The sequence below is a fragment of the Aythya marila genome (assembly GCF_965140915.1).
Source record: "Aythya marila genome assembly, chromosome: 2".
NCBI lineage: Eukaryota > Metazoa > Chordata > Aves > Anseriformes > Anatidae > Aythya > Aythya marila.
In genome coordinates, this window is record NC_139043.1 from 98493306 (window position 1) to 98511560 (window position 18255).

Genomic DNA, 18255 nt, shown 5'->3' on the forward strand with positions numbered 1-18255 from the left:
GAAAGGCTGCTGCTGGAGCTTGTAGGCCAGTATCTTCACATGAATGTCTATAGTGTTGCTGTTACTTGGTTGTTTTGTTTTGTAATAGTTTATTTTGCTATGTTACTTTAAAGAGTGGCCACAGGAGACAATTTGTAATGAGTGAAGTCAACCTGTATAAAGTATTCTAAGACTGCAATGTACTACATTTTCTGAAGATTGTTTAAGTCAGACCACATTGTGAAAGTAACTGATGACACTTTCAGTATACCCATAGTGCAATAAAGTGAACGGTATAGGTTTTTAAACTGGTAAAAACAGTTATGGCTAGTAAGATTTTGACTAAATTTAACAGAATTTCCAAAGAATGCATTTGTCATTTTTGATACAGTCCAACAGTCCAAGTATATTGCTGATAGTGAATGACTACAGTTTTATAATTCGTTTTGAGCAATTTGCATGGAATAACACATTCTTCTTCAAACTATTTGTCATATATAATTCTTCTATAATTAGCATAAAAGGCAAATAGTGAAATAGTCTGTTTATATAGAATCAGAGAAAAGAATTAGTAGTAACCATTCAGAGCTCTGGCTATAACTTACCCTGTTCAGTGGAAATGGAGGGATTGAGGGTAAATAGTCTCTTTCAAATGACTTATTTGTTGTTTATGTACCTCTGCTATCTGCTGACTACAAAGGAAAGTTTCTAACTAGCATTGGCCACTTATTTTTCTGATAATTTTAACAAGCTTCTTAATTGAAGTTCCACAAGATCCCTTCTAAAACTTGCAGACTGTACTTTTTTTTTCTCACTTTGAGTTGTTTTGCCAATTAACATTTCTAATTTTATGGTCATTCTAAAACAGGTGATAGCTTAATAGGGATTTTTTGTTTTCTTCTATTACCGTAGAAAACACTGGAAAAATACTGTAATATACACAGGCAAATCAAACTGTTGATGTGGAAAACAAACAGCTAAGGTATTTATTTCTAGGTATAAACTCAGTTCTCTACAATGTTTTCCCTTGAGTCAATATTTAAAAATGTCTGAAAAACATTCTTCAAAGAGAATTTCTTTCTTTTTTAAAAAATGTTCTAAATAAATCTTTTATCATAGTAGATTGACATGGGTAGATATTAAAAGGCAATATACCTATAAGTAGAATTAAATGAGAAATTAGTCATAAAGTCTTAAATCCCACGTGTTACAGCTTTCCATGGCTTTCTACTTAGATGTTACAAATTTTTCAGGAGTTAAATAACTTCCATTTTACTAAATCATTACTGTTTTTGTAAAACTTTGATTTAGTCTTAATAAAATCTAAATCTGACTTCTAGAATCTTAGTCTGTAAAACAGCTATGTATATACACACATAAACAGTATTAGCCTTAGAGTTGTGTTTTGTTCGTTTTTGACAGTTTTCTTTAAAGGAATCTTTTACATAAAATAATTATCTTTTTGAATTTCATGTCTTCAGGGCCCCTGTGTACATGATGAAGAATCTGGCCTCTCCCAGACAGGAAAACCTGCACTTAATGCTCTTTTGTATCACTGTCAATTTTACGAACATCTGAATCAGATGGTGAAACACTGTTACCTAGGTTGTTATATGTTTGATTTAAATTCTTCCAGGGAGGACAACCACATTATTGAAAAAAGTGGTGTAACTGGTAAGTTATGCTAATATAATTTTGTATTTTTAACCTACTGAAGTAACGTGTAGTTTAGAGTAACTTACCTCAAGTAAATCTTATTAAAAATGAAGCTCAAATTGAATATGTAAGCCATGAATTTAAATGTTTTCAAGTTCAGTATGGCTCTAAATATCTAAGAGTAAATAAGTCGGCATATCTCAGAAAAAGCTCTGAACTGTTACATCTTCAAAAAATTATAAATGGAAAAGGTGTAATTGTTTCTACAGCAACTTCTCTTGTGAAATGTTGGGGTTAATATACTTTTTACACTTGTGACTTTAACAGACGAGTATGATGAAAATTTAGGAAAAATAAATGCATACAGTTTTAGAAACAGTCATCTCCTACTTCTGTGTCTTAATGTGTGTATTTTTTAAAGCTTCAAAGATGCATGACTAGGAGTGGCTTCCAAAATGCTGAAGTTATCAGTGTTCTAAGACATTCAGATATAATTTAGTTCAGAGACTGATAAAATATTCAGATTGGTTGGTTAGATTTTTTTTTTTTAACCTGCATATACCTTTGAAATACCAGAGATCTGGTCTTATATTGACTAATCATTTTTCTAAGTCTCTTTCTATGATGCGTGGTGGAACCCACACTCTTGTCCAGATATGTATTATTATCTTAAGTTTAGAAAGTTAGGAAATTATTCAGAAAGCTCAGCTAGTGAAAACTGTTTGAAGGGTGGAAAATTAATAGGATCATTATTTTGTTTTTTCTTTTTTGTGTATCCAAGATTCTGTTTGCATCTTTTAAGGCTACAATTTGAGCAATTCTTGTAGGTTTTGCATCTTTGCAGCTTACGTTACATAAGCATGAACAGAAGAGGAATGCTGTTTTCCCTACCTACTAAGTTACAACTTCATGACAGACACACAGAAAGGAAATAGAATTTCTATGCTTGTGGTTAACCTACTCAGTTACCAGAGACGTACCTCAGCAATATACAGAATTCTAGGCATAAAAGCACTTCATTTTTTAATTTCCTCTGTGTCTTTCTTTGTCTCTGTGCTTCACCCCCCTCCCTGTGGCTCTCTCTCACTCTTTGTCTCTTCCACTGTTTTTCTTTTTCTCTTCCCTTGTGCTGCGCTCTCCCTTATTTCTTTCTTTCCCTGTGGCATTTTCTTCCCCACTCCATGTCTCCCCCACCTCATGTCTCTCTCTCTCTCCTTCCTTCCTGTCCCTCTTTTTCTTTTTTTCCTGTGTTGTTTTTCTCCTTTTTCTCTTGTCTGGGGGGGAAGGCCTCTTATGCCCCAGGAGGACATCCCTCTTGGAGGGAAGGGGACAGTCATAAATGTCCTTTGCTTTTTTTCTTCTGTCCAATACGTTGTAGTCCTCCATTGTTCCAATCATTTGGGCCAATTGCTTTTTCCATCAATTAACTGATGCAATATCATATCTAAGATCAACTCATTCTCCAGGACTGTAGACCATTTCAGTGAGCATTTGAGATTTTTTGTGGTTTTTGAAGAGTAAAGCCAACAGAATGCTGTTCTGGTAGCTTTGAAGTAAGGAGGAATAATCTCCTATCTTTTATCTATGAGATTTCAGGAACAGGGAACATAAGCTTTATTTGAAAAGAAAGGGAGGACAGGACAATGTTTGCTCTGTCTCTAAAATAATAGAGCTTGAAAGGGTTGTAAGTCCTCCATTCATACCTGCACAATTATGTTCATCTACAATGACCTGCTGCTGCTTTATATTAGGTCCCCTGTCATTTTTAATAGAAGATCTCCCTTTGGTTTATCTTGCTGAAACTGTTTTTGTAGGTCATCTTCCTGATGTATTTCCTTCACATTATTCAGCAACTTAAAAAAAAAAAAACAACTCATCAATAAAGTTAAAATAATTATCTCAGCTTAGTAATTGGATAAGATATTTATAGGACTTCCACTTTTATGATTTGGGGATTGGGAATCTGTGTAGTCTAGTGCCATACTTTTTGACTTATTTTTTCTACATATGAAAAACTGAAAGCCTATTATTAACAGATTTGAGCTCTAAAGGTTTCATCACTTTTTGTTCTGAAACACATTTACAGGTTAACTCTGCCTTCATTATATTTATGGATATAGGTTCTCCTGAAACTGCTTTTCAAGTTATAAACTTGAAGCTAAACTTGAAGAGGAAGGCATCAGTTCATTTTATTTGTATCGTGAGACCACAATACTAGTACTTTTATCCTATTATGTTTTAAATAAAACTAAATCTGAACTATTTCCAATTATTAAAGGTTATGTAGCTGCAATTTGAGCTAAGTATAGTTTTTTCCATGCTATTTTGTGTCATAGCTGAATATTCTATTTAATTGCCGTTTATTCAAGTGTAATAGTTGAGTGGTACAATGTATGCTAACCTATTAAATATTTTGAGACTTTCAAAAGTATAACTGTCTACTTCTTTGTTTCATGACACATAGCTTTGAAAAGCTTGTTTTGCTCTCCTGGTAATAGAGTCAAACAGTTTTGTTTTTTTTTTTTGATAATTGTCTTTTTTCCCCCCCCTGTTTTTCCCATACAGATTTGGATGATTCTCTTAATCTTTGGAAGGTTCCAGCCAGTCAAAGCCATTCTTCACATTCTCAGTCAACATCAGAAACCATGGTAACGTCCAGAGTAATCACTTTATTTTTAACGAGTTGTTAATGAGATGCTGTGGAGAAAATAAGCACTAAGTGCTCAAAAAAAAAAAAAAAAAAAAGCTTAAAGTAAACTGAAAAAAAAAAAAATATTCAAATTTACTGTGAATTAGCTGAGTATGCTGAGTAAAACTTTAAAATGGCTTGTCTAGCTAAATGCATAGGACAGTGCTAAAATTCTATAGCTTCTCCCACTAAGATATACTCTGTAGAGATTACTTACTCTGTAATTGGCTTTATTGACAAAATGCAATCATTGCTGTCTGTTGCCACTTCTGCTTATATCCAAACTGTTCTTTCAGAACGAACCTATATTTACATCATACAAATATAGGACTGGATCAATCAAAACAACAGAGGTGTATTGTGCTAAAATTATATTCAATATTATAATGAACACTGGATTCTGAAAATGTGTTTATAAAACTTGAAAGTGCCACAAGTGTTCAGAAGACTCAAGATAGAAAAGAACAGTATTAGAAAACAGGTTTCTGTTTGAAAAGTTTGTTTCTGGCTAGGATGACTTCTGCAGTGAAATACTGTAAACATATATGTATGCTATTTTCAAAATGGCAAATGCAAAAGGAGAAAATTAAATAGATTCTTTCAGTTCCAGAATCAATTAACAATACTAGGTGAGGCTGTGGGGGAAGTTTCTATAACATTCATTAATTACCTAATAAAAATAATATATTTTCAAAGACTGTAGCATAACTCCAAGAAATTTTTGACATATTTATATATTTATGTTTGTTTATATTTCTATATTTTTGTTGAAATTTTCTGATACATGAACAACCATTATTTCATAATGTAATATGAAAGCCATAATGTTACATCTATCAAAGCTGTCACAGCTAAGTGTAGGTTTCTTTTAAAGTCATTTGGAAAAAAAAAAAAAAAAAAAAACAACAAACCATAAAACACAATGTAGGACAATTACTAATGCAATAACAATAGCATTATCTCTAGTTTTGTTTTCCACTAATTCTTTGTATGAAAGAAAATATTTACATCAAGAGCATTATAGGTCATATTCATGTTCACTGCTTCATATTTCAGTTAACATGGTCCTGATTTATTAAATGGTACTGCTGAAACTCAGCAGTTAAGGCACCTATATTGTTTCTGTTTTGCTATATTCATAGCTGCTTATTTTGGATATAACCAGTTTCATATACATAGTTTTAGCATAGTTTTCATTTGATTGTGCTTTTTTTTTTTTTTTCTTTTCTTAACAGTGTTTTTCTTTTCTTAACAGTGTATTACTAGGCTAGGGCACTTGCAAGTTTCCCACTTAAAGAATGTTATGGCTGTGTCTTTACTTTGACAATAATTACTTTTGAACTAGTAGCCCAGAAGTTTATTTTCTGTTAAGCAAATGTACAGATATAACAAATACTTATAAAACACACCAGGATACTGTATTATTGACTCAAATTACTGTGCCTAATTTTACTGTGGAAGGGGATCAAAACAAAACAAAACAAAAAAAAGAACAGGAAAGCCAGTACTGGAACTTTTTGTCTCAAAATGTTTCATAATTAACATTTTTCCGTCTTGTTTGACTCTTATAATTGATTTATGAAGAGCACTTCTACTATATTTTTAATACTTAGGAAAAATATACCCGTGTGTTAAGCTAAATCATCTCTTTTGGATTTAGAAACTTTATTAGTGAACCTGCTTTTCATTTGTCTTATAAAAAAAAAAAAACACAATAACAATAATAATAAAACAACAACAACTAAAACACAAATATCTTTGTATCATTCTAAACACAAATATTCAAAGTTGAGTGTTTGAAACTAAAATAAATGAAGTTCCATGTAAATCAGGACATATATGCTTCTTCATCTTAGATGAATACTACTTAAAGGAAAAAAACATTTTAATAGGAATCTTATGCTATTTACAAACACTTACTTCCCTTTTTAATGAATAGGGTGTTACTTTCTTATTAAAGCTGAACAAATTTAAGTTTTTGTTCATTTGTTTGTACTTGAGGTGAAAGTTAAATTTCAGAAGTTCTTCCTAATATTTGATCTACTTGAAGTTGTGCTTGAGTGCTCATGAAGAGTTAATCCATTGCAACAAGCTAGTGCAGCTTCTGTGGCTTTAAAAAAAAAAAAAGAAAATACATTGGAATCTACTAGGTCAAATTAATGTAGTTTAATTTATATGTGTAAAGTAGTATCATAGGTTAAGGTAAAGGCTTTGCTCTGTAGTTCCAATTAATTATATAAATCTGAAGGCATATTGAGGTATAGTAATTTGTATCAGTCCTCCAGGTGTTGTAGGATTACTTATCAGTCCTCCATTCAGTAGGATTACTTGACTGTCAAGATGGAAAGTGATTTTATTTCCATTTGTCCTACACATTAATACTGTCAGTTTTTTAAGAGCTGTAAACTTGTTTGTATAGACTGTTTCTTTCTTGCCTATAAGAAAAAAAATAAAAGTGTGTATGTGCTGGATAGATAAAAGTTGCAGAGGTCTCGTATTTCAATGCCAGCTGAAGAGACGGGAAAGACAGAGGAAGGGAACTGAGGCTAAATATAAACTGTATTTCAGAGCGCAGTTAATGACTATGAAGTGTCTGTCTAGTAAAGTTTGGAAATAGTTTTTAAAATAACATGATTTGAAATAAGGCACTTGCAGTTTATTTCTTACACTTCTGATTTTACCTTCCTACAGATTAGCCTAAAGCTTCCCATTTTGATAAGTGAAGAAAAAAAAACATATTTACGAAGTCATTACCAAAAGTTTAAAGAAGTTTCTTCTATTGATGTTACCAGGAGCACATAATCATTCCAAGCCCACTAGATGGCAAGCTTTCCCTATCGTAGTTGAAAGGGAGTCTTCAGGTTCTATTGCAGGGAAAAGTGTTTGTGTATTATACAGATTTGGTGACAACAGCCACAAGTAATTGAGAGTTACCAGCTATCAAAACAAGTAAAAATACTTATTTTGGAAGATCTTTTCTGATATTTAATAAGTTTTAAAGAAAAAATATTTTAATTATGTATATACCTATTCATTGCATAAATGCTAGTTTAGGAAGATAAAACTGTTTTTTTGCTTCAATAAGCCACATACAGGAGATTTTTATGGAAGCCAGTGTGCTTGAATTCTATGAACATAAAAGGGCTATTATTATTCTATAAATTCTATGAAAAGAAAAGGATGATTATTATTATTGTTTTTTAATATATTTTAAAACGGTTCTGACATAAACAAAAAGACAGTATTAGTTTTCTGTTCTCAGATTTAATGTAATCTAAGCTATCCACTACCAAAGCCTGACTTGACACAGTGTTCACATGACCCTAAGTCAAAATAGTATCTGAATCTTTTTTTTGGACTCATTGTTTTTCCTTATCCCTGATGTTTTTCCCAAAATCTGCAAAAATTAAAAATGTGAAAATTAAAAATCAAATACACTAAATAACAGAAATTATTATTATTATTATACTTTAGTCTATAAAATAGTCTGTCAAAGGTCTTGCAGAGGCTATAAGTACAATTTTGCACATTTTATAGAGTGAAGAATGGCAGTGTGGGAATGAAATCAATGATTCAAGGTCACATAAAAGACAGCAAGAGTTGCTTGTACTTTGATACATGCTGTATTTAGTGTCTTTAAGGTCTTGGTGAATTACAGTGAATTTTGTCGAATTTATTTTTCAGTAAACTGTACTGTGGATGTTGTAAGCAGTCTGATTCTGATAAAATAATACATCTTTGACTTCTATAAAATTTATAATCTAAACATTAATTTAAGTTGTTATTACAGAAAATTTGCTTTAATTATTTAAATTATTGTTTTATATTTAGTATGTATGATTGGTTGAGAACACCAGTCAGCATGGATATACCAACGTATTTCACACTAGGAATGTCTTTTGGCCAGAGCTGCTTTGCAGAATGAACAGTTACTGAAAAACTTGAACAGTGGTGCAGGTACAAACATTTCCCAGATAGCCAAGTTACGGCCAACCTTTTTTTATTAAATTTTCCTATTTTATACAAAATGTGTACTTTATTGTCTGAATTTGTGGTTACCAGAGAGCTGTATAGTTAAGTGATTTAAAGCTTTGAAAAGATAATTAGTCACTACATGCTTTCAATAGCAGAGCTAGAAGGATTTGTATTCTAGAAGTTAAAAAAGTTTGCTGAAAGTGTTCAGACAATTTTGCAAGATGCAAAAAGAATTTATTGTGCAATGTAGGTGATGTTATTTATTAACATGTGAAGGCCTTTATGAATTCATAACAATATCTTTAAGATGACTCAATATAGTAGTAACTTCTTCCAGGGTTTTACATGTTGCAGAAATGGACTAGTAGAGATTGCATTTGTACTTTTCAAGAAAGATTTGTCATTTATTAGAATACTTGCAATTGCAGTGCTAAATGCATGCAGAATTTGTCACAAGTCAAGTGGATTGATTTAATAATCATTTTCAAGAATGATTTAAACCTGAAGTTATGAAGCTTTAATTCATTTCAAATGGCAAATAGTGTTCTTCAGTTGTATATCTGAACAAAGTTTGAATTTGAATTGTTTGGTGCAATTTGGTACTGCTTTTTGCTAACAAGAAAAATACTATCCCAGGCAAGTCCTAGTCCCCCGAAAATATGTAAATCATGGTTTTCAGACATGCATCACAAATCTTACTGTAGTTTATCTTCAGCGTTACAGTATTACATTGAGAAATATTTGAGACTGTAGGATGGACTATATTAGGACAGGTTAAAATGGGGGAGAGAACAGAGCTGTAACATGGAGGTAGCTACCTTTCGCTCAGACAGGGACTTGGGGTCTCAAGTAAAAAAAATGTGCTGATAGAATTACAGAATGTTTTGGATTGGAAGGGACCTTAAGAGTCATCTAGTTCCACCCCTCTCTGCCAAGAGCAGTTTGCTCAAAGTCCTGACAACATTTGGCAGTGGTGGTGCATGGGGCGGTGGGGTTAAACCTTCCAAAGGATGAGAAAATACTATAGAGAGAGTACCTGTAGCTCAACGTGCTTCTAGAAAACCAAAGCCAAACCTGGAAAGAAGTAACCTAGCTGCAAGAATACAATGGGTAGGAAGAATAATTTCTGATTTCCTTTTCCCCACGCTTTTCTTTGTGTTTTCTTCATTAAGTTGCTTCTGACTTTTCCATAGGTAAAAAAAAAAAAAAAAAAATATCCCAACTGATACTTTAATAAAACTTTGAAGTACCTCAGAAGTTTTATTTGTAGTCTTCCTTAGAAAGCTCACAGTGAAGAAAAGTCTTAATAAGATATTTCAAGATGCTGTGACTGTCCAGGTATTTCATCGCAGTCCCCAAAGCCCTGTGTTTTTTACAATGCACATTGATATTTTTTTTTGGGGGGGGGAAAGTGGAAAAATTACCCAATGTGGGCGATACTTATGTACTTTAAGACAGGTCAGAGGTCTTGTCATGTCACAAAACTGCTAAGCTGTGAGTTCTAGTTCTTCTGATTTCAGGCTTATGGTTTTAAACAATAACAAAAGTATCAAGAATCCCTTTTGAAATCATGCAGAACTAATAATATGATGACTCCTGTAGTTGCTCAGTGGGTAGAAGAAACATGGTAGTATGGTGAAAGTTATACAATGTCATGTAAGTATCTAGTATTTTCAATCTGTAATAAACCTAAGATTCACAGGAGGAAGATTAAGGCAAGTACTCTGCATCAGAAAGGCTCCGGAACTTCCACTTACCCATTTTATCTGTGTGTGTCTTGGTACAAATGGATAAGTGCTGATGCTTTCTGTAGAGCAAATAGTCTATGAGAAATTTGAGTTTAAATGCTTCAGTAGCACCTCTCCTCCTCCTCCTCTCAATTTATTTTTTTAATTTGAAAATAGATTGAATCAATTATATGGATGGGGAAAAAAGAAAAAGATGAAGAAATTTCCACTACCATGGACATTGATCAGCTTTTAGCTGTAATGTTTCAGGCTGTTTGTATTGCTTATCTTATTGCTTATCATATCAATAGTTTCAATCATTGGATGCATATAAATATATATATATATATTGTTGTATATTAATACATTTATATATATATACATATATACGAAAAACTGTAATCAAATAAATTTTGACTGTGATCAATTTTTACAACTTTTGTTTGTTTGTATAAGCAAAATGTAAATGGAAGTCTGCTCTATCAAAGCTGGAATCAACTACTTTTCTTTTTATGGCTTTCTAGATTCTATCTGCATCACAATCACTGGAAAGCGTTACTGAGCTTCGGTCAACGGTCCCAACAAATTTAAACAATTTCATTCCAGAAACTGCAGTTAGTCGGCTTACAGCACAAGGTAAGTCAAACTTCGAGTTTTAATACATAATGATTGCTGCTTAGCCTACCGATATTCTAGTATTTGTATATAAGTATAATGCTTGTGTATTACTGGAACACACACCATTGATGTTTCTAATGGTTATATTAGAAGACAAGCATGAAATACCATCTTTAAAAGAAAATAGGGTGACTTAGATTTGACAGAAGTGAAGTAGACTGTCTCACAGTCACCCTTTTAAAACATTTGATTTTGATAAAGCTGCCATATACATAACATGCATGTGTGTACACACAGAAAAAGCTTTGGGTGTGTTGAAATATAGTTGTAAAGTGATAAAATGTATATAACGTAAATAAGCTTATATATATAATGAGATATATATACAGATAGAATTTTAAAAACATTGTTAAGGAAAGAATTGAAAACAAAATTTGTATAATTCCAAACTTAGCATTTATCTTTTACAATTATTGCTGTTCTGTAGAAAGAACGTTTTGTTTCAGAGCTATTTTAAATAACACTTTCCTGTATTTGATGGTTTTTCTGCTCCAGAATATACTGTTTTAAGTATAAAACAAACCTGGATATTTTCTGAAAAATAGAAATCAAGTTATTTTCTGTAACTACTCTACATCTTTTTGTATTTTTTTTTGTTGTTGTTGTTTAAACACTTTTTAGGTCAAAGTGATACTACCACAGCAGCATCTCCAAGTCAACATGATTCTTCCACATCTGCTATGTCTAAACAATGTGCTGTAGTCACACCTGCACTTCTGTCAGCTGTTTGCAGCCTTCTGCACAATCTGATGATTGTTACACCAAAAGATACTGGAATTGCTCTTCAACAAGTACATTTGCTAACAGCTCTCAGCAGGTATGAGATCAATAACTGCTGAACTACAGACAAAGTGTAGTAATGTAATAGCAGTAAAAAGTTTGAAATGAGATCTATGGGTATGGCAAAATTGTTAAAGTTATTGATCAATTCTTGCTTCTGGAGTGTTTTTTAATTTTTTTGACATACAACCAATAAAAGAATTAGATTTTTTTTTTTTCATAGGAGAGGTAGTCACATTGGTGATACCATTTGTGGTGTGCAGTTTCTACAGGACTACTGTGTGCTGGTCATGTGATGTTTGGTCTAGATGACCATTTAGTCACCCTTTTTTCTTTTTAATGCAGTGGTATTTGATGTAGTCAGTGGGTATTGAACATTAATCTGACAGAATTGCAGATCATTTTGATTAATTTTATGATTTTCTAGTTTTAACTAAATTAAACTGTATTTTAAGAGTGAGCCAAGGCCTGTTGCACTAAATGAGAGTAAGCAATGCTTGACAGCTTTGGGAAAGATCAGAGACTGTAGTGTTTTTTTGTTGTTGTTCGCTTGTTCTATTTTTATTTTTGTTTCTACTTTTTTAAATAAGGAACATCTGCAAAAATAGTCTTCAGATTGTATTCCATGTTTTTACTTGCATCATAATAAATTCTTTCACCTGCAGACAGTGCTTGGAAATCCTGAAGTGAAGCATATTTTTTTTTTAATTCTTTAAAGAGCTTTTGTAGTTAATCTTCATATAGCAATTAAGGAAAAATCTTGTTTGAATACAGTTTATACTACTACAGAACTGTTTATTGTTGCACAAGAAAGAAAATAAGTAATCCAATGTGAAGAATTTTAACCAGTGAAATAATAGCCATAGGAATTTATTCTAGCTGTTCTGGACCAGTTTAATGCCACAGTGGTTGCTATTGCACTAGATATATTCGAAAAAAATAAAAAGAGAAATACTATTGTAAGGAAATACATCATAATTTACTTTTGCTCTGTTTAAAATGTTCTCAGATGTAGAGTGTTAAGTTAGTAGGATGTTTAATTATTTAAATATATTTCTAACCAATTTACTTGATTTTATTTTAGTCTTGTAAGTGCTAATCTGGTTGAGAGATATATCTTGGAATTGAAAGCTCCACTGGGTCATCCATGTCATACAGAACATGTAAAAGCTCAGGTTAGAAATGTACTTGTTACTATTCTTTTAATTATGAAATTAGTTATGTTTGTTATCTGTATTTCTTAACTTATGCCAGACATATTGCCATTGGCTATATTCATATGCATCTGTGTTTTTGAAAGGTTTACGAGAAAATAAACAGTATTATGTTCAACATAGAAAAAATAATTTCTGGATTACAACAATACCTAGAACCATCAAACAACTGAAAACCAATTTTGTATTTTTAAAACACATTGAATTGAGCACTTATAATAAACGTGTAATAGAATTTCTTCATACAGAATTGAAGCGTGAGACAGATGCAGTTACTGACAGTTATTTTCCATGACAAATCTGGCAGCTTTGCTTTGTCTCCAGTGCTGCAGACACTTGCATAGTTCTCAACTAATTCTGATGTATGCAAAATGTATAAGGGTTGTTGCTAACAGAATCACTTTTGTCTCAAATTTAACTTCGCAAAATATTTAATTCAAAGGCAGACACCCATGTCATTAAGAAAAAGTGTTCCTGCAGATATAGTGAAAAGTGTTCCTGCAAAAAAATACTACTTTAAGTTTCAAACTGTGTTTGTTTTCAGGAAATATACATATATTTGTCAATATTATTGACCAGTCTAATGTTTTTGTTTATGAGCTTCAAGAGAATACCATGCTGTACGCATAATGAAAGTCATGACTTTCTCACAGCGAAGTTTATTCTTTGTCCCTAGAAAGTTGATTACGCACATGTTTCAAGAATAAGAATCTTGTTTCATCTACTACAGTACATATTAGGAGAACAATTTTTAGTTTGCATCCTTTTTTTTCTTTCAAGTGGTATATATTCATTCAAAATGTTATAAATCAGTTGAGTTAATGCGTTAAAAAATATGGAAGGTGCAAATGTATGGCTTTTATTTCATATATTTTAAAAAATATTTAACAGGTACTATTGCTACTCCAATACCTATCATCTGTGTCCAGGCTTCTGAAATCATGTTTACTAGTGGACTCTCAGCTTGTAATCCAGGATGAACTGTTGAAACCTCTCTTGGGAAATACCTTCACTATTCTCTCCATTCGCTGTAAAGATGGGCTAGGTAAATAACTTTGTTTCCAGTATAGCCAAACAGCAGCAGGTCTTTATTCAAGTATCATTTAAAGTTCTGACTTTAGCTATCCAGACTTGTATGCATGTGTAAATAATTTGATTTTTCTATATTATCTTTACAGATACTGAGTTAACATCTGTACTTCGTGAAACCTGGGTAGACCTCTTCAACCTTCTAACTACATTATTGTGGAAGAATAGCCAAATATCTTTTCCATTTGTGACAGCAGCTCTTGCAAATCACTATACAGCCGTAATCGGTAATAACCATTTCTGTACAAGTTTTAACCTGATAACTAATAAATTAAATAAATAGAAGAGGTATACCTCTTTAGATGCTACTAAATGATTGTCAATGGTATATCCAAAATTATAAACATAAATGTACCCAGAAAATTTGAGTGACTTGTTTCAAACGAACTTTTTTTTTATTTCTTCCGTATACCATCAGGTTAATTTTTGAACTGCAATATAAATTCACAAATCATGTTTTCATATGTGAGGTAGTGATTCTAGCTGTAAATCTTAACCAAATACAGCAAATAGAGCCTGAAATGATCCATTAGCACTTTTTTACCCTGTGTGTATATTTTTGTTTTATCTTACTTTTTGCTTGCCTTTTGTGTTTTGCAATAATATAAGGGATACAGTAATTCAAGATTATTATACAGGTAGTTTGTGGGTGGGTATTTTTCTTTTTTAAAATTATTCCTCTGTTAATTACTTGCCTAGTGAGGGTTCCAAGGTCACCAAGGTTCTCTAATATTTTTAGAGAAACCAAAGTATGAGCATCGTTCAAGCTTGTGATTTCTGACAGGTATATGTTAAATGGTGGGGGTAAATTCAAATCCAATTGCACATAAAGCAGCTGATGAGTACTGTCAGTACTATAACATAAGCTTTTGAATAAAATGAGGAGAGTTCAGAAAATTGTAAAACAAATGACTTAGCAAATGGCAATCTTAGTGTCAAAGTACGTAGAATTCCTTATGTAGTACACTAATGTAGCAGTTTTTTGGCTAGTACTTTCTTTGATAAGTTTCTGAGTTCTGAAGCATTTAAGTGTTACTTAGAATGAAATATAAAAATCTTTTTATTTAACCTTTCAGATACCATTTGTGATTGTGTTCATCTGTCAACCACATATCCTACTTTATTTATGGCTAGTTTACAGTTCCTCTCTGTCCTTTTGAGTGAGGAAGGAAGACGACAGCTCCAAGATAAACAGAGTATATGTCAGAACTCAACTGTTAGCTTTCTTTTAGATCACGTTGAAGGAAGTCAAACATCAGTAATTCAACTTACTGAATTAATTATTCAGGTATTTATAGTTTAATAATGTGATTGTGGGATATATTTTTGCTTTTTTGTATTTTGTTAAAGGAATGTTGTTGTCTAATGAAAAATCAGTTGATTCCAGTTATGAACGGAGACATCTTTCATCTGAGACATCTATTACGTTCATTTTTGAAATTCATGTAATAAGTTAGAGAAATTGCAAAGAAGACACTCCTAGGAAGTTCTTTGGCCATTACTTTTGTGCAACAGCAGTGTGGCATGAAGTCTTATGTAGGGAAGATATTTCTTATATAGAATATATCTGTTCAAATACTGATATGGCGTTCTATCTTCCTGTTCTTCCAAACGCTAAATGAAATTTTAAGGTTCAAGCTGTAATTATCCCCATTGTAAATCACAGCATCATTGTATTGTTCTTTACAAACTCTTAGTTAAAAAAAAAAAAAAAAAAAAAAAAAAAAAGTAAATGAAAATGAACCAGTAAGACCTTCAGTTCATTCCCACATAATGGAAGGGCAGTATTGCTTAAATGCACTTAATATTACTATATTTTTCCAAACTAGTTTTAAATCATCTGTGTAGCGTATTTTCATCAAGTCTCTCAGAAACTTGTTGCCTAGCATAATATATATTGGTGACAAGATGTTTTCTAAGATAATTATTCTGAATATTCTCTTTCCTACAGTAATCTCATTATTTTTATTTATACTTTTTTGTACTGCCCAAAATAACAGTCTGTAAATAAATGGAGGTAAAAATTAAAATCTTCCATTACTTAGCAATAACACAAGTTGTATATGAAATTTGTCTATCTTCCCTTACATACATTATCCATTCTGTCTCTGTACTCATTGTCCTTTAAAATATGTGCAGTTTGTCACTGTAACAATAATATTGATCCATGAGTAAAGATACTAAAACGTTTGGTAAATGGAAGTGTTTCAGTTTCAACAATGCTTTTTATTTTATTTTTTTTATTTAGTTCAGTAGTGTTTGACTACAAGACACAAGTTTCATAAAACCTAAAGTAACTCTCAATTTCTAGTGTTCTGGAGTCACTTAACTTTTTTTTATATTATCACATTTAGACCTATTTTGCTATGTTAAATATTGTGTGTTGAATATATATCAGTTGATACATATTTATATGTAGTGTGACTACAATAATGCTGTCTTAGTATCATCTCATCTGCTCTCTTCCTATGGTTGCTGAATCCTTGTAGAATAACCTAAAAGAAGAACTGAAAAGATAACCTGTTCTTATATTACATGAAAGGGTATATATCTGCTATGATTCTCAAAAATAATAGAACTAGAAAAGAAGCAGTTTCAGTTTTCTGAAAGCAGAGAATATACATTTAGTTACATCTACTCATTAATTTATTTTTTACATGGTGCCCATTGAGAAACAGTTGGAATATATGGCTATATATGGCTATAGTATGTAAAGTAAGCTATTAATATAATCGATGATGGTAAATATGGTCAAAGAGAAGCACTCAAGCAAATAATTGACTAACTTAAAGAATGATGGGAATTTTTAAGCAATCAGTTATCTCCATTAAACATCCTAACTACCTAAAATCTACAAAATGGATTATACACAATGGCAAATGGTCACTTACGTCTGCAAGTGTGACCAGGTACTAAATATGCTTTACTAAATTGGTTGTATGCAATAAACATACCTACTGACTTTGAAAGGCCTAGGTACTTCTGTGTATATAAACTTTAACCTTTATATATGCGTTTTCAAGATAAGAAATAAAAGTAATAAAAACATAATGTATATGCAAAATCTCAAGTTTAGATCCTACTCTTTTTCTGGATATAAAACTTGTAATATTTTGTAAAGTATGTAATCTCCCCTTTAACTAACTTAGTGGGTGCAGACTAACATAGCTAGATCTGCTGAAGATTTAAAGGACATCTTAAACTTATTAATCATAACCTACAAAAAGAATTGAAGGTGTCCATTCTCTTTTTAATGCCATAATATTAATAAGCTAAAACCACAGGATCTGCTATTTGAAGGTGTTATGAGTTTACATATAGCTATTTTTTCCCCTCATCTAGTAGGCAGTCATCAATTAATTATTATGTGTTCCCTATGATTGACATAAATTATCCTTTTTATTATAATCTGCAAATCTTTATTGCAGAATAAGGAAAAATACAAAGAAAAGAATATGCTTCAAAAAAGGATGGACTTTTTGGTAGATTTTAGGGTGAAATTTAGAAAATAGACAAAATGAAAGCTTAAAAAATATATAAACGTATGTGTATATATATGTATATATATACAAATGTAGTACAACCAAGCGTAGTTATTTAATCAGTTCTAACTGACCATGTAGTATTTTAATCAAAGGAAAACACCCAAGAGACTGATGGGGAAATACATTTTGTTGTTTGATTTTTTTTGTTTCATTTTTACTTAATGATTATAATATTTAAAAATATATATAAACAAGTAGCAACTTAACAGGCTGAAAGGTTCTGAATGACTAAATCACAGAAGTCCCAGGTTCATGCTTTCTTGATTTATTTTCTGTCAGTTGTCTATATTGAATTGTCTTCTTTTTAAGTCATTAACATACTAGTCCTTATCTCTTGATGTTTTTAGTTCTGGTAGCACTGAACAAATCAGTGATAACCCTAGGACAAACACAGGTATTTTATTGCATATTAAAATTTGAAAGATACGTTAGACAATTACTAGTTAGAGGACAGAGGGAAATAAGAGGCTGAATATGTGATGTATGTGTAGCAGTGAAAAAGTTAGGTAGTCCTTGTCTAGGTACTTACAAGATTTTTGGCTGAAGTAAGCTTTTATTTAAATGCTGCATTTTAGGCTAACTTCAAAATATATTTTTCCTTTGCCATAATCCAGCATCAGTTCCAACTTTACTATATTCTTCTTATTACATTATATACAATTTTCATTTTACATGGGAAACATATTTTGGGGGAAAATTGCTAGACAGACAAAATTCCCCAGTGGATAATATATAAAGCACAGACAATTCTCAGTCGTTTAAGTCTCTTGTTAAATGACTCCAAATATATTCCTTTGAAAGTATAGAGTTTATATTTACATTATTAGAAATGCGAGGTAATAACAAGGACGAAGATAAGGGGTACAGAAATACGCTGCCATTTTTATCCTGTTGGAAGAGTATTTTAAAATTGTCTGGGTCAA

General features: G+C 31.7%; 1 protein-coding gene across 8 annotated transcripts in view; it reads left to right on the plus strand.

Annotated features, from left to right (window-relative positions):
• RTTN (rotatin) overlaps positions 1–18255 on the plus strand; it is an 83962-nt gene that overhangs the window by 52597 nt on the left and 13110 nt on the right. For all 8 annotated transcript variants that reach the window (XM_082753592.1, XM_082753595.1, XM_082753594.1 and 5 more), the window contains 8 exons: positions 1461–1653; positions 4201–4283; positions 10551–10662; positions 11326–11521; positions 12569–12659; positions 13590–13743; positions 13877–14014; positions 14864–15075. In XM_082753592.1, coding sequence (XP_082609718.1) covers positions 1461–1653; positions 4201–4283; positions 10551–10662; positions 11326–11521; positions 12569–12659; positions 13590–13743; positions 13877–14014; positions 14864–15075 — 1179 coding nt within the window. The remainder of the gene's footprint in view (positions 1–1460; positions 1654–4200; positions 4284–10550; positions 10663–11325; positions 11522–12568; positions 12660–13589; positions 13744–13876; positions 14015–14863; positions 15076–18255) is intronic.